The 26,290-nt window shown below is 46.0% G+C and overlaps 1 protein-coding gene across 1 annotated transcript; it reads right to left on the reverse strand.

Moving 5' to 3' along the window:
* Positions 1–2,018: 2,018 nt before the first annotated feature.
* Positions 2,019–23,904, reverse strand: GAA (alpha glucosidase). Its single transcript, XM_081849582.1, has 20 exons — positions 23,795–23,904; positions 22,175–22,769; positions 21,098–21,243; positions 20,358–20,523; positions 17,297–17,393; positions 15,804–15,923; positions 13,584–13,702; positions 13,301–13,432; positions 12,186–12,296; positions 11,597–11,710; positions 11,381–11,465; positions 10,528–10,645; positions 9,575–9,708; positions 8,811–8,962; positions 5,991–6,139; positions 5,609–5,750; positions 4,477–4,575; positions 4,054–4,218; positions 3,781–3,933; positions 2,019–2,598 (listed from the first exon to the last, which is right to left on the reverse strand). The coding sequence occupies exons 2-20, from the start codon at positions 22,700–22,702 to the stop codon at positions 2,539–2,541; spliced, it is 2,790 nt and encodes a 929-aa protein (XP_081705708.1). The 5' UTR covers positions 22,703–22,769; positions 23,795–23,904; the 3' UTR covers positions 2,019–2,538.
* Positions 23,905–26,290: the final 2,386 nt, after the last annotated feature.

A 26,290-nucleotide genomic window follows, 5' to 3' on the forward strand; every position in this document is an offset into this window, starting at 1 on the left:
GGTGCTCACCCCCACCAACAAAAAGGTTAGCCACACTCACAGAATTTCCATCCTGGAAATCTTAACTTCGATTCAAGATGTATAGTGATTACGGAAAGGAACCTCTGCCAGTGCTTCTCATATTCTAGGGTTGAATTCTGATATTAAAAGCAGATTCGGCTTCATCAGGTAATGGTTAGAATATTCCACAGGGATCTGTGCTATAAACTCACAGTAAAAAGTTTACTTCAAGTCATTTGAGGAAGGTTTTAGTAGATCATCTCTCCCTTTCCGCACAACGGTCCTCAGGCAATTGTTGTCTGCAGCCTTGCCTTAAATATGGTCTTGGGTATCAGAGACCCACAAGTATTTCAAGTACTCCAGGACAGTATTGCAGTAGTACGAAGCAGGGCCTGCAGCAAACTGTTGCAATGCATTCTCCCTCCAGTGCAGGATTCTAAACAGCCACTCCCTTCAAGCAGGTCAGTCCACTCCTTCCCTCTTTCCAGCTTTATATTTAGTGGCTCTTGAGCATGTTCAGCCTTAAAACTGGACAGGTTTGGTGGATTTTGATGCTTTAGGGCTGCCCCCACCCACTTTTTTGTAGTTGGGTTGTTATTTTTTTGCTAATATTTAATATTTAATATCTCCGTAGACCCTTTGGGCTACATCTTTGATAACACTTGCCAGCTGTGTTTAACATTTAGAAGGAGCAATAGCAATGAACAGTCTTCTGTACTTACATATTTAGAATGCACAGATTTGTGGGGTTTGCATGGAATGACCTGACTGTGGATCACATGCATTACCCTTCCTTAACAGACCTATTTATATATATTTTGAGGAAGATAGTTCTTTGGAAGTTCTTCTGAATTTAATTATGCAGTATTTGTTTGGAGATAGTCAGAAAATCTCTCAAACTTCTATGTGTGCGTACACACACACACACACACACACACACACACACACGGAACAGGGTCTCAATGTACTTTTAACCAACTAACGTAGTTCTGTGTGCCTTAGTCCTTTTGTTCAATCTTCTCTTATTTTTTTAAAGAAATGAGTAATTGTTAGGGATTTATCTATAGGGCATGCATGGGGTAGGGAGTGGCTGGAGCAACCCAGCAACATACTGTTGTTACAATTTTTATTCTATCTTGAATCAACCTTTAATATAATCACTGCGTCTTGCATTACATGCAATGTTGTTTACTATTTCATCTTGTGTCTGAGCCTTATGCTGGGCGACAGCAGCACCATATCCTCAGACTGCAGCAGTTTTTGGCAACCACCACCACCAGGATATCATCATTATTGTTAACCATTTGGGTGCTGGCAACAAGAGAACAATCTGAATGCACCTGATAAAGAGCCAGTTGGATGCCTGGCCTGTTCGGAGCTTTGAGAGGAAAGGTAAATGCGACAAACAAGGAAGCAGCAAATAGGAAGAAGGAGAGATGGGAAAGATCTATGAGTAGTGGGGAGTGTTGCTTTGTGATCACCCACCTTTTATCAAAGGCGAACCTTTTTAAAATTTTCTGCCACCAGTGAAACAGATCCAACACAAATGAGGGTAAAGCACAAGATTTAAGAAAAATATTTATTGAGAAGACAGACTTCTAAGAGGCAGGGGAAAAAAATTCATTTCAGGCTTCAAATGCAAACAGACTCTCTGTATTCCCTGAGTTCCTGTTGCAGCTGCCTTTCCCCCCAAAGGAGGGGTTTTTTTGTTCATAAGAGCTGCTCTTTCAGCAAGCAAGCAGCTTTTACAGCTTTCCTGTGGGTGCACTACTACAAAATAGAGCTGCATTTTAGTGCAATAAAATGAGGTCTTGTGCATAGAGAAACCCTTGATCTGCCCAAAACAGGAGGGCAGGGAGACATGATTTGGAATGACTAACTCAATTGCCATGCTGTTTTCCCCTGAAAGATTCTGCTCCCCAGGCCAGGAAAGTTTCCCTTCCACTGCCCTTAGTCCTGGATCACTACAGCCAATGGGAAGCTACCAATTGATTCAAGGGGAGCTGAGCTTGGTAGCCTGTCTGCTTCTGTACCTGCTTGAGCAAATTTGCTCCATCTGGTCGTACCATTAAGGTGAGCTTCATCACAACAAAGCAGCATCTGTCTTCCCATGAACCTTCTTTTTTCGGGGGGGGGGGTGAGATATGAAAATTGCAGCCATGTGTCTTGAACTTCATCAGAATCCAAAAAGCAAAACCAAAGCCATCAAATATCTGTCTAAAATTAAGAATACAGAAAGTCCCTGAAGACTCATGACTACTCCCCTTCCAACAGATACTGAGCAACCTGTGACCCTCTAGATCTCTTGGACTACAGCTTCCATCATCCTTGACACCAGAAGGGTCACAGGCTCCCCTTCCCTTCCCTGCAGTGCCAGAGGAAAACAGGAAACAGTTCTTGCTGCTGAAAAGACACTTTCTGACAAATCACCAAAACATTCCAGTGTCGCGTACAGACAGAATAAGGTGCATTGTTATCGTTGGTTTTTCATTCTTCTGTCGTGGTGCAGAGAAACTGGCGAGAGCTTTTCTTCTTTGCTCAGGACCAGGTGATGAGAAATGGCTCTCCCATCAGCAGGTGGAGTGGGATGGTAAGGATCTGAGGAAGCGACAAGGTAGAGTTAGTGACTTCATCCTGGAATCACAATGAAGGACAAAGCAGTCCAAGCTCAGGTGCTGGCTGATTCATGCTAATCTCCACTGAGACCTTGTGGGGCCATGGGCAAACTCACAAAGCAGATGGGAAGTTCTGCTGTCCCTTTGTGCTTGGGCTTCCGTGGCACACATGGTTCAAATGTGGCTGCTGCCCCATGTGGACACACCAGTTCATGCGACAGGCACCTCTAGACTGACAGCCTGTTGGCAGCCCTACAAGCTCCTGCAGGCAAGTACCCTGGATGGAATTCAGTGCAGCAGTAAGTGGGGTATGCATGCATGGAATGAGGTCCACTTGCACAGCAATACTCTCCCCCTCCATGCCCACCTGTTCTGGAGGGTTGGGAGAAAACCAGAGCAGATTTAGGGAGGGTGGAGAATGGAGAGGAAGGAAATATCACTGCATGAGTGGACCTCATCAGTTGAATCCCACCCAGAGAAGCTGCCATGCTTCTAAATCAAATCAACAATTGTCTTCTGAGTTAGAAAGTCATGTATGGTCTACACTGCAGCCATCCTAATTATTTCTGAGAATATTCTGTTTCCAAGGTGTAGCTGGATATATAAAGTAAAAACAAAACAAAAGCAAAAGAGCATTTACCCCCAAGTATATTGAGAATGATGTTGTGTTCCCTTGATTTGCATTTTAATAGCATTTACAACATTCAGAATGTTTGAGGAAGTTTCTAGATGGGTTTTGGGGAGGGAAGAGAGGAACTGAAATACTGGGGCATGTATTGGGAATCATGGGAGAAACACAGGGAACTCAGGGTAGCCATGTTGTCCAATGCCCAGTTGATACTGTTGTTGCTTTATGGTATTTGTTTTGATTTATACATTTTGTATTTTGCTTTGTATCGGCCCAGCAACTTCAGATTCAAGGGCAGAAACAGAAATCTAATAGGTAACTAATTCCCTGAACACTGCAAGCCCTGCTCAAATCGATTTGGCACTTTCAAAGCTTTACTAACATACTTTTAAAAAGCAGACTACAGTATATTCCATTGCTGAAATAGCTCATGCTGTCTCCCACAAAATGTCCTACACCTTGCGGCCGTGTATAACCTTTCTGCAATCAATGCAAGCAGAAAGAGGCATCAGCCTCCACTCACAGAGAAGTCCTTACCTTGGTGTCGGTGCGGTAGGAGAAGTCTGGGATGGGGACCCCATTTGCCAGGACACGCTGAGGAGGGCTGGGGACACCGAGAACTGCCACCTCTTTCAACAGCAGCCCATCTATTTGGCTATTGAGCTGCACAATCTCATTGACCAGCATGCCCTGTAGCCATTGGGGAGAGAGGGAGGAGAATGACATGATACCCCCACAAAACAGGTGCAGCCAAATGAAATCCCAGGCATTAGGAACAAAAGGAGCAACCTGTTTCTCCCAGAAACTCACATCTCTTGCCAGAAAGACAATCTGTGTGTAATCGCTCTTCTCAAAGGTCTGCAGTCCATCGCCATCATCCCAGAATAGGTCACCTCTTGCTACCCCTTCCAGGGTCAAAGCCACCACTAGGGACATCCCCTTTTTGCGGGACTCTGTGGTGGTGAAGGCAGGTTCCTGGGGAGAGAGGCAGTGGAGGAAGATGATAACCAGAACATTAAAGCCCTGAAATATAGCTCACCCTCCCAAGCAATATTATCAAAATATCCCTGCACCCCACTAATCATGCACACAAGAACACGCCGCCAAGAGAATCCTATGGCAGTACTTGGCTTAGTAGTTCTATGTTGTTGTTGTTGTTTTTGACAAAGGCACTGGGTGGATTCAAAGACATAGGATGTCCAGGCAAGGTTGAAAGTGGTGGAATTAACTCACCTGCAAGGGTAAGATGTGACCTGCTCGTACATGGACATTGATAGTGTCAAGTGGAGCCGATAGGAGAACCCATTGTCCCTTGCTGTGTATGGCAGATCCCTGAAAAGCCAGATACAGGACCCATCATTAAGCAGGCATTTGAAATCCTGTGCATGGTGTGTAAAGGCACAAAATGCACAAAGGCTGAGACATCACGGATCACACACAGCTTGGCTGGTGTTTGACTGGTATCATGGCTCCCCGACCTTTGAATGCTCCTTCCATTTTGCTGGTGTGCAGAAAAGGTTACACACACACACTGCCCTAAGAGCTGATGAGCTACCAAGCCTCTCTTTACTGCAGCTTAGCCAGCATTTGGATTGAGAATAAATACAGCAGCCCACTTCTGCATTGTCTAAAGGTAAATTTTCATCCACTCAGGATGATGATTCAGGCTACTGTCACTTTAAGACAAGATTAGTCACTTGACAGTTTCAAGTCAAGCAAAATCTGAAATGTGACAAGTATTTGATCATTACAACCCATAGCGCCCAAAACAAGTATTTCTGGAGCCCATGAATGTGGCCAAGCCTGAAGGGCAAGTCATCTACCAGACACGTTGCAGAAAGATATCAGAAACCACAGCTTCTATAGAGTGGGCACAATAATGTTATGAAAGTGCAAGGTCAATGATGGCCTCCTAGGTGAACTCAATTCAGGGAATGTCAAATCAAGACATATGCTTCAGATACAGTTTGGACATCATGGGGAAGGCTCCATTTACTGAAGCTGAAAGGACCTGGAGCAGGGAACTATCAACCTTCTCTGCCCACTGTGCTCCCGATTCCAGTGAAACGTCACAGGCACTTGTGATCTTTCACATTAATTATAATAATAGTTTTATTATTTATACCCTGCCCATCTGGCTGGGTTGCCCCAGCCACTCTGGGCAGCTTCCAACACATATAAAAAAAACATAATAAAACATCAGAATTTAAAAAAACTCCCAAAAGAGGCCTGACTTCAGATGTCTTCTAAAAGTTATATAGTTCTTTCATCTCCTTGGCATCTGATGGGAGGGCATTCCACAGGGATAACAACAACAACAATAGTAATAATGGCGGCACTAGCCAGAGAAAGCAGCAACACTCACCGCCAAAAGGTTGTACCATGTGCCCGAAGGGAAGTAGCCGCTGACATGACTCTTCCCTGCCTCCAACACAGGAGTGATGAGAACCCCTGCTCCCCACATGAGCTGTCGGTCGATGTCCCATGTATTGGGGTCTTCTGGGAACCTGCAGAGAAGAGATTCACCCCCCATACCACTCTGTATTATAGGGAATCAACAAACTTGATTTGATCAAGAAGCAAATTCCTCTGCCTCCAGCTCATAAACATTCTCTTTCATTTTTTTTTCTCTCTCTCTCTCTGGCTCCTCCCCACCCCCCACCCCCATGGGTCAAATGGCTGCAAGGCCACAGATTCCCCACTGCACCTGACCCTTTCACTGCCAGCACAGCAGTCCGCTGACTCACTCCAGATAAAGGGGTCGGGCAACCGTCTCCCCTGCGGAGTGGGCCTTGTGAAAGAGGGTGTAGAGGTAAGGCAGCAAGGAGTAGCGAAGCAAGAAGGCTTTTCTCATGGCTTCTTGGGCCTCTTGGCTGAAGACATATGGTTCCTGGGGCTGCAAGATAGAGGGAGAAAACATATTAGAAGCATCATGCCCCAAAGACTCCTGCAGAAAGAGGCATTTCCCAGGTTGCCAAGATCAGATTCAGAAAACATCTTTTCCCCCACATGTACCCTCCCCGATACCCAAACATCCTTTTCACCAGGAAGTTCAGCACGTTGACACTCTTAACACAGTGTTTCCCAGACTTGGTTCTCCAGCTGTTTTCGGGCTACAACTCCCATCATCTCTAGCTAGCAAAACCAGGGGCCAGGGATGATGGGAGCTGAAGTCCGAAAACAGCTGGAGACCCAAGTTTGGAAAACACTGCCTAACAGGAGTAGAGTTGATGAGAGCTGAAATAAAAAGAGTAACCCTAAAGCCAAGGGTAGCTAACGCGGTGCCCTCTAAATGTTGTTGGGCTCTAACGCCCATCAGCCGCTGCTAGCATGGCCAACAGACACAGAGAGGTGGGATTTGGAGTCCAGCAACATCTGGAGAGCACCACATTGCCGGCTCTTGTTTTAAGGCATGATCCCATAGGGCCCGTTGTGCCAGTAACAGAGCACATAAGACTGGGCACTTGTACCAACCGCAATCTGTGACACTACATCTGGGAGGAAGACCTTTCATTGCCTCCAGACAGCCCCCCAATCTTAAACAACTCCTAACCCACAATAATACTATAACCAGACTTAACACGGACACTGGCACCAGAGCCTGCAATAAACCCAGATGCCAACTTTGCTGCCACATACACCCGGACAACACCATTACTGGCCCCAACAACATCACACATACCATCTCGGGACTATTTAATTGCTCATCGTCTAACATTGTGTATGCCATAAAATGCCAACAGTGTCCTTCAGCTCTCTATATTGGACAAACAGGCCAGACCTTACGCCAAAGAATAAACGGACATAAATCCGACATCAGGAACCACAAGACAGAAAAACCAGTAGGAGAACACTTCAATCTCCCAGGACATTCTATACAAGATCTCAAAGTAGCTGTTCTATTACAAAGGAATTTCAGAAATAGACTGGAAAGAGAAGCTGCTGAATTGCAACTTATCACCAAACTTAAAACTATGGAGAGACCTGGTTTGAACAAAGACATTGGATTCTTATCTCATTATACATGACAAAGCCATTTTTCACCTTCTCACCCCTTGCTTTTTCCTGTTAGACCTATTGCAGTCGTTAAGAGTCGTCAACAGGCTCATCGCAGCTATCTGCCAATCACCCATTCCCACCACCCTTCTGAGTAATACCCCTCCCCACCTTCTCACTATATAGAAAGGTCCGGTGACTTCTGTTTCAGTGTATCTGAAGAAGTGTGCATGCACACGAAAGCTCATACCTAGAACTAACTCAGTTGGTCTTTAAGGTGCTACTGGAAGGAATTTTTTTATTTTTTATTTTTATTTTGTACTACATCGACAGTAACAGTCAGTACTAACTGTTATGCTGCTGCTGCTGCTGCAAGCAGACCCAAAGATCCTTTACTACAAGGACCCCCATGGCCACTTTTGGTGCAACAGCGGCACGCAGAGCCAGAGCTCTGTAGCAAGCAGAGAGGGCAGAGGTCACTGCATGGGATGGAGTTACTTGCCACTGAGATGTGCAGCATCTTGAGGGCCACTGTGAAATCTACCGAACCAGAAAGTGAAAACAAATCTGTGCAATTATTGCATGGATGGAGAAAACGGGCAGGGGGGGGGGGATACTATTAAACCACAGTTAAGGCTGCAACCCTACATGCACTTACATGGAAGAAAAAACAGCATGGAACACATTAGAACTTACTCCTGAGTAAGCATTGCCTTGAAAATTGACTCACTTCATGAGGTCCAGTTAATGATTTACGAGACTATAAAAAGAACAACTAAAAGAGTTGTGCATGCTGCACAATTCATACCATGCAAGCTGTGAATCTAACCATATAGAGACCTCCAGTTCCTTGCAGTTGCATAGCAGCGCCAAGACTACTGGGGTGATTCACCAGCTCAGTATTATACGGCCTTGTTTTTCAAGTTAAGTTGCCCTAACCTTTTCCTGGGGCTTCACACCTAATAGCGTACTTTGCCACATTGCCACATTGCTTTTAAAACATTATCCGGCCAATTCCTTTATTACTTCTATGCCCGTGGCTATGACCACATCACTGCACACTCTTAAATGAACTTAGAGCACAGGACACTTCTAAATAAAGTGCATTTAGGTTTTGACTCCTACTTCCTGCTCAGTATTGGAGGGGGTGGGAAATGGAGCCTTTGTCTGCTTTCTTCCAACAGCATGAAGCTGAATGTTATTTCACTGTTGCTTCACAAAAATGATTATCAGAACTTTTGGGGGGCAAGCTTCACAGGATGGGTTGTAGTGAGCAGAAGCCGATTCCAAAGATTAAACTAACTGGAAGTATTTGGGGGAGAAGGGGTGAGTTGTTCAACAAGCTACCTTTATGCTTGGTTCATGACACCAGAGACCAATCCAGATACAATGGTCCACCAGTCCCTTATCCTGGACCACTGAGCGATGCTCCTATCTCCCAGAGACACACACCTTCCATTTGAACTCTCTAAAACGTTTAATCCCAGCCATGCTCCCCACCACGACCCCACACACAGCGTAAATACGTTACAAAGAGGGGGAGAGAGCAAGGCTGATCCACCGTCACTTACCTTGTTTCTACGGTCGTTGTGGTTTCGCATGAAGGGGTAGAAGGCGCCCAGTTGGGTCCAGCGCACACAAAGCTCTTCTGACGTGTCACCCACAAAGCCACAGATGTCCGCGCCAACCAATGGCACACCATAGAAGTTAAAGAGCAGCACCGCTGAAGGCAAGACAAGGAAAATACATGGAATGACCTCTTCAGTGGCAGTCTCTGGGTGCAGGCACGATTCTGCAGTGGTCTGTGGGGTTTTTGTGTTTGTATGTGTGTGATATTACACAGAATTCATCCCTGCTAGGGAATTCGGGACGCGGGTGGTGCTGTGGGTTAAACCACAGAGCCTAGGACTTGCTGATCAGAAGGTCGGCGGTTTAAATCCCGGTGATGGGGTGAGCTCCCATTGCTCGGTCCCAGCTCCTGCCAACCTAGCAGTTCAAAAGTACATCAAAGTGCAAGTAGATAAATAGGTGCAGCTCTGGCGGGAAGGTAAACAGCGTTTCCATGCGCCAGAAGCGGCTTAGTCATACTGGCCTCATGACCCGGAAGCTGTACACCAGCTCCCTTGGCCAATAAAGCAAGATGAGTGCCGCAACCCCAGAGTCGGCCACGACTGGACCTAATAGTCAGGGGTCCCTTTACCTTTACCTTTAGGGAATTTGCATCTCTAAGTCCAGGAACTTTCCTCTCTCATGGAGATCTGAAAGAACTCCAAAGCAGCATCTTTAAAAGCAGAACATGGCAAGTTCCCGGGACTGACTTCCCAAACATATTTACCTGGTATGGTATAGTATAAATGGTCCCAGGTGCTCATGACATCCCCAGTCCAGTGACCAGCATAGTGACCATGACCGGCAAAGGTGGAACGAGAGATGATGAACGGGCGCTTCCCTCGCACTTTCACCAAAGCGCTGAGAACAGAAGGGAGGGGAAGTTGTGGGCAATGTCAGAAACTGACCCCTGTCCATCCAGAGCTTTGATCTTTCAATAATAATAATAAATTAATTTTTGTACCCCGCCCATCTGACTGGGTTGCCCCAGGCACTCTGGGCGGCTTCCAATACATATAAAAACATAGTATCAAACATTGAAAACTTCCCTATACAGGGCTGCCTTCAGATTTCTTCTAAAAGTTGTGTAGTTCTTTATCCCCTTGACATCTGACGGGAGGGCATTCCACAGGGAGGGTGCCACTACCAAGAAGGCCCTCTGCCTGGTTCCCTGTAACCTCACTTCTCGCAGTGAGAGAACCACTTCTCGCAGTGAGAGAAGGCCCTCAGCGTTGGACCTCAGTGTCCGGGTTGAACAATGGGTGTGGAGACGCTCCTTCAGGTATATTGGGTCAAGGCTGTTTAGGGCTTTAAAGGTCAGCACCAACACTTTGAACTGTGCTTGGAAATGTACCGGGAGCCAATGCAGGTCTTTCGGGACCTGTGTTACGTGGTCCCGGTGGCCGCTCTCAGTCACCAGTCTGGCAGCTGCATTCTGAATTGTAGTTTCGGAGTCACCTTCAAAGGTAGCCCCACGCAGAGCACATTGCAGTAGTCCAAGCACTGGTGGAAGTGCTGATTTACTGCATCCCATGAGAAGATTCTCAAGTTCAAACTCAAGGCGCTTGGCTCCAGCTTATCACCAGCAACAGGCCCTTGAATACCAAGATGAGACTCTGCATCCAAGAGGCATACCACCTTTTGGGCAGGGTCCCTGAGGACTCTGCATGTCCTACTCACTCGTGTGACGCGATGGCTTCGGTCAACCCATACAGATTGTGCAGGTTGTAATGGGAGGACAGGTATTGCCTGCTGGAGGCACAGAGCGTTCGAGTCTTCAAGGATCCTCCTAGCACACCTATGTGGGGAACAGGGGCAGGCAAGGCAGAACGTGTGAGCAAAAAGGCCATCACCCAGGAGCTAGAAGGCAAGTAAAGCATTCCTGAGCACTCTTGGTCTCAGGGATCTTAGGATCCCTAGTGCCCAACTAGGAGTTCCTGCAGGCCGAAGGGAAAAGGCAACACTTCTCAATACTTACACAAGTCTCTTGACCTTCACAGGGAGCTGCTGCTATAGGAATAGTCTAACCACAGAGAGGTCAATTGGGAGCGATTGCTAGGACTTCTGCTTCAGGATCTGAACCAGGCCAAACAAGGATGAACTTGTTGCTCTTCAGTGCTCCTCATGCACACCAGCCCTGCACTAACTGGCATTCTGTGACTTGTGATTCCTTGGCTGCTTTCATATAGTGCAGTGTGTCACGGGTAGAGAACCTTAGGTCCTCCAGATGTTGCTGGACCAACTCCCACTATCCTTAACCATTAGTCTTGTTTTGCCCGGGGCCATAAGAAGCTCCCCATCCCTGGTGTACGTCATGATTTTGTTAAATAGCTAATCCAGTGCTGCACAGTGCAGTGATCCAAGCAGAATTAACTGAAGGCCATGCTGTCATGAATATTCCCAAGTAGTCATATTTGGAGATTCCTCTCCCCAACAGGTTTACTGATTTATCTTCTATTCCCAGATTCTCCAGTCCCACCCATCATTTACTAGCAAAGCCCCATCTTTGTAACCTTCTCTCTCTCTCTCTCACCTGGCACATAAGGGGGCTTCTCAAACTTGTTGCTGGGACAGTCTTCCAAGGAACCTTCCACAAAATTTGATGGCTCATTCATGTCCTAGAATGGGGGTTGGAAAGGAGAAGAGTCTTGTTTCTCCATCAGTGTAGAAGCAAAGGGATTTTGAGGACTTTGCACCTCCTCCGTTCAATGAACACGACAACACCAAAGTACTGGCCTAAGAAACTCACAATCCACATGCCATCAAAGGGCACCTGGTCATGGAAATCCTTGACCATGTCATGCCACCACTGCTGAGTCTCTGGGTTGGTGAAGTCAGGGAAGGCGGTGGGGCCAGGCCAGACCTGGAAGGTAAAAGGTCACAGGCGTCAAAAGCCATCGGGAAACCCTTGTGTGTCACAATGCTATGCTTACTTGCATCCTTAGAGCACTACTTGTGGCCCAGTTCTCCTGGAACCCCTTAAAATATGAAACTAGAGGAAGGCCAATGAAGTAAGAAGGCACAACAAAACCTGTGTAAGAGCAGAATCCTCTGTGGTTTCTAAGGGAATGGTGACTGCAAGTGTACAATCACAGCCATATAGCGTGCTGAGAATGCAATATTACAGGGCTTCGCTTTGCAATGCTACCAAAATGGAAGTCGGAGCCCTATGAACAAAGGAAGACATGGTCCATCCTATTGCCTCTCCTTGACCCATCCAGCTCAAGTATAATTAGAATATGAATCATGAGCTTTGATTTCACTCAAAAACATGTGCCATTCAGAGCAGGCATTCTTTCATGGTCTGCCAAAGCTCAGGGCTCGGGCCCAGGACTCACCTCTCCAATCAGAGGCTGCCCTGTTGTATTTAAGATGAAGACCCCCCGCTTCAGGCCTTCGTCATAAGGCTTGTAACTCCCAGCGGGGCTGGAACTGCTGATACCTGCATCCTAAAAAGAGAACACAGTGAGACGCAGGCTAGGACATGAAAATGCAAGAAAGCATGGAATTCCACGACTTTTGAAAAGTTAGCAGGCCGATACACAGTATCTCTTGAAATGAAGTCTATCATTTCATAACTACTTCCATTTTCTAGGTCAGACCAGCAAGTCTGGAATCTCACACCTCATGTCTCAAAAGAGTTAGGTCATATGTACCAGGGGATTTCTCAACATATAAATCTACAGATTTAAGAAAGAGAAGTCCTAGCAACTTGCTGCTTGCTTGTTGCATCTCAGAAAGCAGCCCAGACCAACAGCAGTAGCCTTAAACCAGGAGTGGAAAATAAATAGCAATAACAATAATATTTATACCCTGCACATCTGGCTCATCCCTGACCACTAAATGGTGTTGGGAGTTCAAAAATATACAGAAAAATGCAGGTTTCCAACCTCCAGCTTAAACATTGTACCTAGGCTTAGAATCATTCAAGTTGTTTCTTACTGTAGGCCAGGAAAGTAGCCTCTAGATTGTTTGGACTGATGGCCAATTGTCAGGGACAATTTGTGAGTCCCACATCACTTGGGTTGTGACAGGTTAGCTACTTCTACTCTAGAGCAGTTATCTTCAAACCTTTTGGATCCAGGACCCACTTTTAACCAGAACATGCACTGGGGGACCCATTTCTTAATGTTTTACCATATATATGTATGGTGCTTGTGCTGGTGTCACAAACCACCTCAGATCAGTCTGCAACCTGGCCATAGTAATAATAATAGTAATAAATTGTTTGTATCCCACTCTCTCCGGCCGAGGCCAGGCTCAGAGCAGCTAACATCATAAAAACAACACAATAAGCATAAAAACAGACATCAATTAATTAAAATACATCTTAAAATTAATTCAGACAAGCTTCTGAATAGGTCCCGACAGACCAGCGGATGATCTACGATGTGCAGAACCGGCCTTTGTGAAGTTCCCCATCGGTGGAAGAGCTCAGGCTTCATTAACTTACCACAATCATGACGTACCTCCGGCCATCGCGGTGGAAGTCGTTCACCATATCTGGCATATCCCCGAAGCCATCCTTGTTGAAAGTGAAATCTCTCCTAGCATCTGCATAATCCAGGTCATTCCACTGCACATCCTGTGAAGTCCACAGATGGCAGCATTACTGAGCATACAGGCGGTTTCTCTGACGCTCCAGCCCTGTTGTTCCCCACTGCTCAGTTACCATGGCTCTAGAGGCACATGAGGGAGAAGCTGTGTCGTGGAGAGGACTCCGGGAAGCCACGTACCAGGGGGAATCGTGCCGCTGTCATGTTCTTCACCACTTCCCGGGTGACATCCGTAGATGAGTATCCCCAGCGACACAGGTGGAATCCCAGGGCCCAGTAGGGGGGCATGAATGGATACCCTGAAGGAAAAAGGAATAGGTGGGGGCGGAGAGAAAGGGAAAGATACTCAGAGGCCTCCAACAACCAATAGCATCTCACAAATGCACCATGCAAGTAAACTTTCAATGAAACAGCCTCCAAGATTTGAAGAAATAAACTTCCTCATTCAAATGTTCTTTGGGAGATGGGTAAAAAAATCTAGCGTAAATATGTCTCCTTTAAAAATCTAAGACCGCCTCTTTTCTGTTGCAGCTAAGGCCAGGATTAGGAGCAAGGGGTCAGTCCCCATTCCAAATACTCATGGAAAGATTTTGATGGTTATGTTTATTGCATTGTAATAAATACAAATACAGTGGAAACTCGGGTTACAAACACCTTGGGTTACAGACTCCGCTAACTCGGAAGTAGTACCTCAGGTTAAGAAGTTTACCTCAGGATGAGAACAGAAATCGTGTGCCGCAGCGGCAGTGGGAGGCCCCATTAGCTAAAGTGGGACCTCAGGTTAAGAACGGTTTCAGGTTAAGAACGGACCTCCGGAACGAATTAAGTTCATAACCAGAGGTACCACTGTAGAGCGGCCAGAAGAATTCCTTCAGGGGGCATAGAGGATTAAGGCAGCAGAGCTGGGAATCTCAAGCATAATAGTCCAGGGCTGCCTTATGTATTTTTCAGTGCATGAAGTACATCCATGTGGGAAAAGGGAAGCCCGTGTACAGATGATTATTATTTTTATTTAATAAATTTATATACTCCCCTATACCTGCAAGTCTCAGGGCAGTTCACATGGGACGGTGGCAATGCTGGTATCATCACCATCACTGCTCCTTCATTTCTATGGTGCCCTGCCACACCAAAAAACTGTGCTCAAAGAGGCTTGGAAGAAGTGCAACAGCAAAACAGTACAAAATCAACCATCAGAATTACAATTTCACAATAACAGCAATAATGAAACACCAATGTAACAACAACCATAATGGCATACAACAAAATAACATCTCGGTACTATAACTATAGCAACGTTGCACCTCCTAGCAGTAACAAAAAACAACAGGGGGGTTAAACAAGCACTACCTCTCTTTTAGAGGGACACAAGTGGCACTGTGGGTTAAACCACAGAGGCTAGGACTTGCCAATCAGAAGGTCGGCGGTTTGAATCCCCGCGACAGGGTGAGCTCCCGGTCCCTGCTCCTGCTAACCTAGCAGTTCGAAAGCACGAAGTGCAAGTAGATAAAGAAGTACCACTCCGGTGGGAAGGTAAATGGCATTTCCATGTGCTGCTCTGGTTCACCAGAAGCGGCTTAGTCATGCTGGCCACATGACCCGGAAGCTGTACGCCGGCTCCCTTGGCCAATAAAGCGAGATGAGCACCACAACCCCAGAGTCAGCCATGACTGAACCTAATGGTCGGGGTCCCTTTACCTTTTTTTACCTCTCTTTTACATCAGAACCAGTGAAAGCAGTGAAGGTCCTGTGTGAGTGCTTGGAGGTGGTTGGAGGATGGATGGCGGCTAACAGATTGAGGTTGAATCCTGACAAGACAGAAGTACTGTTTTGGAGGGTAACTGTTCCCCTGAAGGACCAGGTGTGCAGCCTGGGAGTAATTTTGGACTCACAGCTGTCCATGGAGGCACAGGTCAGTTCTGTGTCCAGGGCAGCTGTTTACCAGTGCCGCCTGGTATGCAGGGTGAGACGCTACCTGCCTGTGGACTGTCTTGCCAGAGTGGTGCATGCTCTAGTTATCTCTTGCTTGGACTACTGCAACGCACTCTACATGGGGCTACCTTTGAAGGTGACCTGGAAACTGCAACTAATCCAGAATGCGGCAGCTAGACTGGTGACTGGGGTTGCCCCTTTTAATAACTTTCTAGCACCAACAGTGCACTACCTGAAGTTCAAAATAAAGAGGAGTGCCTATACAGAGAAAGGACAGGCTTGAATTATTGTAGCCCTGACACTGGACGCTGGTCAGTGCCATTAAGGACAAAGCTGGAAGTTGCTCATAGCACTTCACAGGACCCACAACAGACCAGAGTGGTATTTTTGATGGGAGCAGTTTTGTAAGAGAAGGCACTTTGTCAAGTTATTAGCTAGCTTCTCATAAGAAAGAAAGCAAGTGCCTACCAATGACATCCATGTACTGCCGCACAACACTCTTTGGGTCTGGACCCAGGAAGACGTAGAAATCCAGGATACCACCAGTTGTTCTCCAGGTTAGGGCTGGACTGGGCTGGAGGATCACATCTGAAAGGCAGAAAGAGGCATGGAAATGGTGGCCGAAGACCAAAGGCACATCCTGAAAAGAGATTCCAAAATCTCGTTCCAGTAAGGTTGATCCAGTGAACTAGTGGCAATAAGCAGGGAGGGACCAGAGTCAGACCGAAAATAAAAATAAATTGGCTTTATCCCAACTGAAGCACATAAATGATGAAAATTTACAAATTCAGCAACCACTGAAAAATCAGAATAAAAATAAATACATTTATAAATGGTAAATGATATTAGACTGGGGAATAAAATTAATTAAATAAAGCATGTATGTAAACCCTAAATTGCACCCTCCTAAAACTTTTACCAGTCTAATTTAGTTAATTTAGGTTACTAAATTCATAGCCTTATAGCAGTTTAATCTAAAGTGTAGTGGGGGGTGATGACCTTCACCATGCATGCAGATTTGCCCCCCCAAATGGGGCTCAGGAACACTTCCCAATTTGGAGCCCAGATACACTGTCACGATTTTACCTTCACGGTTTACAGGCAACCATCACCTTGCATCAGCAGCTAAATCCGTCACCTCTCCAGCCTGATGTGCATTTTTGCCTGTAAATATGCTGACAGCATCAGCTTGCTGTTACCCACTCACTACACCACCTGATCAGATCAGGACAGATGCACAATATCACATATAGATTCATCTTACATATAGATTTGTCTTAAAGGGAAAGGCTTACAACGTATTAGTCAGGCTGCGATCCTAAACACATCCTGAACAGTGGAGCTTCCCTGAGAGTAAGTTCCATAGAATACAATAGAATTTGCCTCTTAAAGAATGTGGGTGGTGCTGTGAGTTAAACCACAGAGCCTAGGGCTTGCCAATCAGAAGGTCGGCGGTTCAAATCCCCGCGATGGGGTGAGCTCCTGTTGCTCGGTCCCTGCTCCTGCCAACCTAGCAGTTCGAAAGCACAAAGTGCAAGTAGATAAAGAGGTACCACTCCGACGGGAAGGTAAACAGCATTTCTGTGCACTGCTCTAGTTCTCCAGAAGTGGCTTAGTCATGCTGGCCACATGACCTGGAAGCTGTACGCCGGCTCCCTCGGCCAATAAAGTGAGATGAGCGCCGCAACCCCAGAGTCGTCCGCGACTGGACCTAATGGTCAGGGGTCCCTTTACCTTTACCTTTTACACATGCTGAGGATTGCACTGATGGGTAAGAAACTAAACTGCCACAGCTCCAAAAAAAAAGAAAAAAAAGAAAGTCCCAAAGCATTATAGAATGCTTGAAAAAATGACTATTAAATATATAGAATCTTGCATTTTAAATAAACAAGATGTAGGGCCCTTTGTAGAGGTAGATAGATATAAAGGAACAGAGAACACACTCTAAAGAGATACCTTACCCATAGCATTGCTGTTTAGCAAAAAGACTCCATGGGCCAAGCCGCCGTCTTCCATTGCCAGGTAGAAGGGGTGTGAGCCATACAGATTGACAGAGGGCTGAAAATGCAGAAAAAGTGCATAGTCCACATTACACTACACAGCTAAGCCAGGTGTCAGGGACTGGACTGAAGGGAACAAGATGGAGGAGGAATGGTGGAGATCACTCCCCCCCCGCCCCCCGTTCTCCTGAAGCTTCCAGAGAAGAGGAAGGCAGTACAGTAGTACCTCAGGTTAAGAACTTAATTTATTCTGGAGGTCCGTTCTTAACCTGAAACTGTTCTTAACCTAGAATCATAGAATAGAATCATAGAGTTGGAAGAGACCACAAGGGCCATCGAGTCCAACCCCCTGCCAAGCAGGAAACACCATCAGAGCACTCCTGACATATGGTTGTCAAGCCTCTGCTTAAAGACCTCCAAAGAAGGAGACTCCACCACACTCCTTGGCAGCAAATTCCACTGTCGAACAGCTCTTACTGTCAGGAAGTTCTTCCTAATGTTTAGGTGGAATCTTTTTTCTTGCAGTTTGGAACCATTGCTCCGTGTCCGCTTCTCTGGAGCAGCAGAAAACAACCTTTCTCCCTCCTCTATGTGACATCCTTTTATATATTTGAACATGGCTATCATATCACCCCTTAACCTCCTCTCCTCCAGGCTAAACATGCCCAGCTCCCTTAGCCGTTCCTCATAAGGCATCGTTTCCAGGCCTTTGACCATTTTGGTTGCCCTCCTCTGGACACGTTCCAGTTTGTCAGTGTCCTTCTTGAACTGTGGTGCCCAGAACTGGACACAGTACTCCAGGTGAGGTCTGACCAGAGCAGAATACAGTGGCACTATTACTTCCCTTGATCTAGATGCAATACTCCTATTGATGCAGCCCAGAATTGCATTGGCTTTTTTAGCTGCCGCGTCACACTGTTGGCTCATGTCAAGTTTGTGGTCAACCAAGACTCCTAGATCCTTTTCACATGTACTGCTCTCAAGCCAGGTGTCACCCATCTTGTATTTGTGCCTCTCATTTTTTTTTGCCCAAGTGCAATACTTTACATTTCTCCCTATTAAAATTCATCTTGTTTGTTTTGGCCCAGTTCTCTAATCTGTCAAGGTTGTTTTGAAGTGTGATCCTGTCCTCTGGGGTGTTAGCCACCCCTCCCAGTTTGGTGTCATCTGCAAATTTGATCAGGATGCCCTTGAGTCCATCATCCAAGTCGTTGATAAAGATGTTGAATAAGACCGGGCCCAAGACAGAACCCTGTGGCACCCCACTAGTCACTCTTCTCCAGGATGAACAGGAACCATTGATGAGCACCCTTTGGGTTCGGTCAGTCAGCCAGTTACAAATCCACTGAGTGGTACCATAGTCAAGACCGCATTTTACCAGCTTCTTTACAAGAATATCATGGGGCACCTTGTCAAATGCCTTGCTAAAATCAAGGTAGGCTACATCCACTGCGTTCCCTTCACCTACCAGGCTTGTAATTCTGTCAAAAACGAGATCAGGTTAGTCTGACACGACTTATTTTTCAGAAATCCATGCTGACTATTGGTGATCACAGTATTCCTTTCTAGCAAGCCTGAGTTCATTCTGTGCTTTAGCTTTTCTGACTTTGTGTCTACACGTGCTGGCTATTTGTTTGAATTCCTCTTTGGTGGTTTCCCCCCTTTTCCATTTTTTGTACACATCCTTTTTTAATCTTAACTGAGTTAAAAGTTCTTTAGATAGCCACCCTGGCTTCTTTAGGCACCTTCCATGTTTCCGTCTCATTGGTATTGCCTGAAGTTGTGCTTTTACTATCTCCCTCTTAAGAAACTCCCAGCCATCATTAACTCCCTTTCCTTTTAGTATTACTGTCCATGGGATCTCACCCTGAAGCACCACTTTAGCTAATGGGGCCTCCTGCTGCCGACGCGCCACTGGTGCACGATTTCTGTTCTCATCCTGAAGCAAAGTTCTTAACCCGAGGTACAATTTCTGGGTTAGCGGAGTCTGTAACCTGAAGCGTCTGTAACCTGAGGTACCACTGTATTGAATTACAGCAGTGGTTTGAGGATGGTGACAGCTCAGAGACATGTGAACAGACGAGTTGGGAGGTGTTGGGAGAAGAGAAGAGAAGAGAAGAGAAGAGGGAGACTGAGACAGAGCAGACAGCTGACACGTTATCATTGGAGAGTATTTCTGACCCCCCTTCTCCCAGAACCTGGCGATCGTTGATATACAAGAGCAAAAGACTCAGAGACAATTAGCCTCTGTCGGCCACCATAAGAGGAAGTGCTTTTACTAGCAAGGGAAGGGGAAGGAGCTCAGCTGGAGCAACGCCATTAACGGGAGACAGACTGCATTCCTTGTCTCTCGCTGTGATGATTGAATACACTCACTAGTAAGAACTATTCTTTGTTTTCTCTGTTTCTCGCTGCCACTGGGGGAGGGAAAGAACTCCCCGAAGCTTGACACCAGGTTTAGTTAGTAGAACAGTGCAATGATGGATCTGCGCTGTGGACAATAGCAGAATACTTCAGAACCTCACTGCCAGACAAGATCAAATGATCCTTCCTGCACAAAGCACATCAGAAGTCAATGAAAGGATAAGGCATTCCTCAGGCAAATGGTCCTAGCAATGCATATGATGGTGTGCATGCCCACAACTCCATACACACTACTAACTTATAACCTGCTGAAGAATTCTGGGTACTGAAGTCAGGTGAGGCATTGTTCATTCTCTGCTGGAAATCCCAAGCTCCTTTCCTAGAACTACTTCTCCGGGAAGAAGTAAAGGACAGGTTTAACTGGATTCAAAAGCAGAAGGGACAAAGGTGAATTGCAACAAAAAGTTGTAGCGTAGAGTGCTCCTGTTGGGGGTTCCAGCCAAGCCATTTCCCATGCTTCTCCCCTCTGTCCTCTGGATACACAGCGCAGTGTGGCCTCTGAGCATGCCCAATCTGTATTGGGCTGTTGCTGCTTTTTGAGAGGCAGACTTCTAAAGTTTTTTCACCCCAGCCCTTCCTGAAACTCCCCATGACTTACTGTGGGTGTTATGTCCCGATTCCATAAGGTAACCCTGGTCCAACTGACATTCAGGATGAGCGAGGTCTGGTGCTCACCCAGCCCAGAGATGAAGCGCGATTGCAGGGAAGTGGAGATCTGCAGGAACTGGTCTGCGTAGAAGAGGGGAGCCACGGTGGTATTGATTCTATTTGGGGGAGAAATGGACAATCCCACTAAGCAGACTGCAATGAACTTGCCTTTTCTAGATCTTTGTTCCACTAACCACTCCCAAAGCCTACACCCACCCACAACCCATAACTTGAGGTTGCATCACTTTTCCCAAGGCCTCTGGTTGTTAGGTCAGGACCATCCTACTGTCCATCACCCCTTTCTCACCTTTTCCAAGGCCTCTGGTTAACGGGTTAGTTCCGCTCGTGCCCTTGCTCATAGCATAACTGGTTTTCCTGTCGGCTGGTATTTTTTATTTCTCTTTCCCTTCAGATCACACTATGTGGTGGGGAGAGGAGGGATCGTTCTGTCTGGTAAGCTGGAATGCTTGTACAGATGGAATGACTGAAAGAGCATGATGATTAATTTTATCCCTGGAATATATTAGCTACAACATGGGTTTCAGACTGGGCAACTGCCTTCACCCCCCCGACATGCTTTCATTCCTCTGTTATTTTCATACAGCTTTTCAGGCTCTGTTTGACTGATGCTCTTGGCAGCAAGCAGACAGAAGGAGAACATTTGGGTAAAGAAAATCAGGAGTAACTTACAGAACCTGCCCACTGGATTTTCGGACAACAACAAGGCCAAAGGGATCATCAGAGAACTGGACAGAGTACAGTGTTGAGGATGCCTGGTTGCTCGTTTTTGGGGTCTCTAAAGGGACTTCATAGCGCTTGTTAACTGGATCCTTAAGCTGTGTTGGAGAAGACAATAGAAACAGGATTACAGGGTTGACCTAAGCCATAGTGAGCCTATGAAGAGGTTCCTGCATCACAAATAGAGATGCTGCAAATCAGAGAAATCTAGCCAGGCTGTCAGGAACTTAGCATCTATAGTGAAATTACTTGAGAGAAGTAAGGGGTGGGAAAAGATCATTCATGAATTTGGGGGTGGGCATGTCCTAGTCAGAGTATGAATCAAGGGAACCAAGTGTTTTTCATCCCTCCACCCCCAATTCAATTAGCAAAATATTTGACTTTATATACAGTACAGTGGTACCTCGGGTTACATACGCTTCAGGTTACAGACTCCGCTAACCCAGAAATAGTGCTTCAGGTTGAGAACTTTGCTTCAGGATGAGAGCAGAAATTGTGCTCCGGCGGCGCGGCAGCAGCAGCAGGAGGCCCCATAAGCTAAAGTGGTGCTTCAGGTTAAGAACAGTTTCAGGTTAAGTACGGACCTCCGGAACGAATTAAGTACTTAACCTGAGGTACCACTGTATGTACTAAACTACAAAGTAACCTTTTAGCTAGCTAACCCAGGCATCTCACTACTAATACAATGCTTAAAGGTCAACACTAAAGGCAGCTATAAACTGTGCATCGAACTAGAGTACGGGTACCACTGTACCGATTTATTATATCCCTTAGCCACTGATTTGATCCAAGTAGCAAAACACCCCAATTTTCACCTGATTTTGATCATTGTATATTCTCCTGGAGCACTATAGGCCCACTTGGTTTTTGATGTTGTTTTGAAGTATTACACTGAGATTTTTGTGCTGTTTGGGTTTGTGTGTTTTTAATGACATCTTATTGCATGTATAACATGCAATTTGCAAGTTGCTCTTATTTTCTTGATGAGCAGTATACAAATGAAATGAAATAGGCACAGTCCCTACTCACCGTGAAGTGAAGCCTACCCTCCGTCTCAAAGATCACATCCAGCTGCAAGGTCATTACGTCGTCTGGCATGAAAGTGGGCACACCGCGGGTCAAGCGGGCAGTGTAGCCACTTTCAGTGGTGGTCAGGTTTGCTAACTTGTAACTGGGGTAGCTAGGAGGGAAGAAGCACCACGGCTGCGAAATAGCAGGGCCCTTGGGCCAAACAGGGACATAACAACAGCCCCGGGCCTGGCATTCTTCTTGAGAGAGCAGCTTCTCTGGAGCGCAGTCAAAGCGGCTGTCTGGAGGAACGTTACACTGTGGCTGCGCGATGAACCCTCTGGGGAATTCCAGTCGTTCTATGGGTTTCCGTTTCACGTCCCTGCATTTATTATGATCTCTGCAGGCGCTCGCTGCTTCTGGAGCAGCTCCAGGGCTCAAGTTATCATGGACCCCAGAAACACCAAGTATAACAGTTGCAGCTGTGATGCCAGAAGCCCACAGAATCATGCAGAGACCATTCCACTTAGGCTTCTCCGTCAGTGGCATAGCGGACTTTCAGGAGACAGGCAGGTGTGCCCTCCTCAGCCGGCATAGGATTGGTTAAGGCATCCACCTGCGGGAGAACATGCAAGACAAGGAACTTAAGACTTTCTGCAGGCTGCATTGCCCAAGAGTCCTATTGTGTAGTCAAAAGTTCCCAGTCTGCTTCTTGGCATTCATTAGTTTTATCTGACTTAAGCAAGTCAGTTCTATACAATAGCCAGAGTGCATTCCTGCCTACCCCCCCCAAGTTCTGCCTAATGCTGCCTCCAAACAACTTAATGGGCCCCCAGACACCCCTTTGAGGGTTCACTAGACTACTCACATTGATGGATTAGGGTTAAAATGGAGCATTCATTCATGAGTGTAGCATAGTTGTCAACTTTTCCCTTTTCTTGCGAGGAATCCTATTCGGAATAAGGGAATTTCCCTTTTAAAAAGTTGACAGCTATGGGGTGTGGCGGGGGGGGGGGACAGGGGCCAGAAGCCTCCCATCAATCAATAAAAATCCATAGAAATCTGAGGTCCTGCTCCACCCCACCCCAAAAATCCTGGCTACGCCAATGCATTCATTCTAGTTTGGTGGACTCCAGTCTGCCTGTGATTAAGTATAAGTCCTATGCTCCCTTCTTTTTTTCTCTGGAGAAAATGGGGTACAATTCTATATGGGAACTATCACAGCCCCAAATACTACCTGTTTTCTGTCAAGATTCCGTGCCTAAGAGCTCTGTAGCAGGCAGAAAAACAGAAGGTGTGGCTTTTAATAGCACATACAGTACAGTACTGCTATTATACAGTGAAAGGAGGCACGTTTTCCCTGGTTTTTTGAGCAGTTAAAAGGCACGGGAACCCTGCAAATAACCAAAAAAATGGTGACATTACGTATTTAATAAAATACAACTTCGGAATTTTTCTCGTGAGTCAACACTGCTAACTTTGCTTTTTGTGTAATAAAAATTACAGTATAGGAACCCTTGAAAACCTCACAGTGCTTGATCTCCGAATAAGATTCTTCAGCTTACTCTACCAGGCTTGCAGAACGGGGGGGGGGGCACCCAAATATATCCTGACCATTTCCCCCTGCAAAACTTCACTCACCGCCGGCTCAGAAACGCCGTCAGCCAGCCACATACAGTACTCGAGCCCAAGAATATTCCGGGTGGGTGGGGGAAATCACAACAGTCACGTGAGCAGTTGATCATGTGACTTCCCCCTAGTTTTGTCTTTCGGGTTTTCTTGAAGCAAGCAAGCTCCGTAGACTAAAGTGGGCGAAGAGTCTGTTGTTGTTACTTGAGGCATCATATAGCGTCATGGGGAAAGATTCCCCTGGATTCAAAATACTTTTCTCGGGGAAAATATGGATTCGGATTTGTACCCGAATTCATCAAACTGTGTAGAACTTCAACCTCGAACACGCACACACAGCCACCACGCTGGGGAACAAAAATAAGCAAGAAAAATTGGATAGGAAATGATCGAGGCCGCTCCTGAACTTTGGTATCTTCTAGCCCTAGAGAGATTCATTTAGTCGGAAGGTGCGTGTCCTGAAGAGGGAACATGTTATGCCCTTTTGGAGTAGTTATAATAATGCGGACGCTTGGATACTCATTCCTATTAGCAAGCGATGAGCTTCTTCCTCATTGACGAGCTGTGACAAATTACCTTTTTTGCGGGGGGGGGGCACCAATCCTGTAATTAAACCCTGTACAAGCATTGAGAATGTTCGCAAGTTTTTAGTCTGCCTCCTCGCGTGCGTGCACTTGCTACTTGTTGCTGCCGGTTTGGGAAGTGGTGTTCAAAAGGGACGATTTGTCTTACCTTGGCCCTCCAGATGTTTTTGGCCTAAAGCTCCCATGATCCCTAGCTAGCAGGACCAGTGGTCGATCAAAACACAGCCAAAAAACAGAAAAAAGAAAAGTATTACAAACCTAAAAGAACTTAAGAAAAATTTAACATAAAAAGGAAAAAAGAGCTCTTTTCAAATTCATATCCTTCATAACCTTATTTTCCTGTCTTCCGCCCACCCTCCTTTCTTGTATTGCACTTTAAAATTAATTTAGCAAGTTCATTTTTATTAGTTTTATCCTTTAAAAGTTCCTTCACATATTGTATTGTTCAGATTTTCGTCCAATATCTATCCCTTCTTTCATACTCTTATTTATCTTATTCACTAGAACCCCTTCGTTTCATTTCAATGTCCTCAACATTCAAAAATTTTACAATGTTTTTGTAGGCAGTTTTTAAACTTCTTCCAATCTTCTTCCACCTGCTCTTCTCCTTGATCTCGTATTCTGCCAGTCATTTCTTCCATTTCCATGTAGTCCATTACTTGCATCTGCCATTCTTCCAAGGTGGGTAGATCTTGTGTCTTCCAGTGCTTTGCGATGAGAATTCTTGCTGCTGCTGTAGCATACAAAAAGAAAGTTCTATCCTTCTTTGGCACCAATTGGCCGACCATGCCCAGGAGAAAGGCCTCTGGTTTTTTCAAGAAAGTATATTTCTTGAATGTTGGTGTTTGTTGATGTTTTGATGTTTATTGTTTTATTGTAATTCTTTTTTGTAAAATTAATAAAATATTTTTTTTTTTTAAAAAAAAAAGCAGGACCAGTGGTCAAGGATGCTGGGAATTGTAGTCTCAAAACATCTGGAGGGTCGAGGTTGAGGAAGTCTGGACTTACCTGAAGCATAGATTTGGTGGATAAGGAAGGGTACATCACTTTGCCACCTTTATGCAGCTCTCCTGAAGACCTGGGAGATGCGCTGGGAGAGAGGCTTTGCAGGTGCTGCCAATCAACAGTGCCTGCAAAGCGCCTTTGGGCCAAGCCCTGCCCTTGCCTGTCACACATCTGGCATTCTACTGTATATGTCATATAACAACTGGTGCAGAGCTGGTAGGCACGCTTGGTGGAATGGGCCTGATGATAGTCAGATTTGGGCAGCAGGCTGGAGGTTCACACTGGACAGTATACAGGTGTGCTTGCAGAACTAGCATATTTTTTTCTACAACGAAAAGCTGTTTCAGCCACACATTTTGTACTCCAAATGGATGACAAGGTAGAAAGTACACAGTGTGTGTGTTTGTGAAGGGTGTTCACATACAGTATAAAACTCTGAACCAACACTTTAGCAAAAAAGAAAAGAAAATACCCCTAGCTGAGTGCCTATAGCAGGGGTCAGCAAACTTTTTCAGCAGGGGGCCGGTCCACTGTCCCTCAGACCTTGTGGGGGGCTGGACTATATTTTGAAGGGGGGGAATGAATGATTTCCTATGCCCCACAAATAACCCAACACATTCTTTTGTTGTTTAGTTGTTTAGTCATGTCCGACTCTTTGTGACCCCATGGACCAGAGCTTGCCAGGCACTCCTGTCTTCCACTACCTCCCCCAGTTTGGTCAAACTCATGCTGGTAGCTTCGAGAACACTGTCCAACCATCTCGTCCTCTGTCGTCCCCTTCTCCTTGTGCCCTCCATCTTTCCCAACATCAGGGTCTTTTCCAGGGAGTCTTCTCTTCTCATGAGGTGGCCAAAGTATTGGAGCCTCAGCTTCAGGATCTGTCCTTCCAGTGAGCGCTCAGGGCTGATTTCCTTCAGAA

The sequence above is a fragment of the Podarcis erhardii genome (genome assembly GCF_964252035.2).
Source record: "Podarcis erhardii genome assembly, chromosome: 2".
NCBI classification, from domain to species: domain Eukaryota; kingdom Metazoa; phylum Chordata; class Lepidosauria; order Squamata; family Lacertidae; genus Podarcis; species Podarcis erhardii.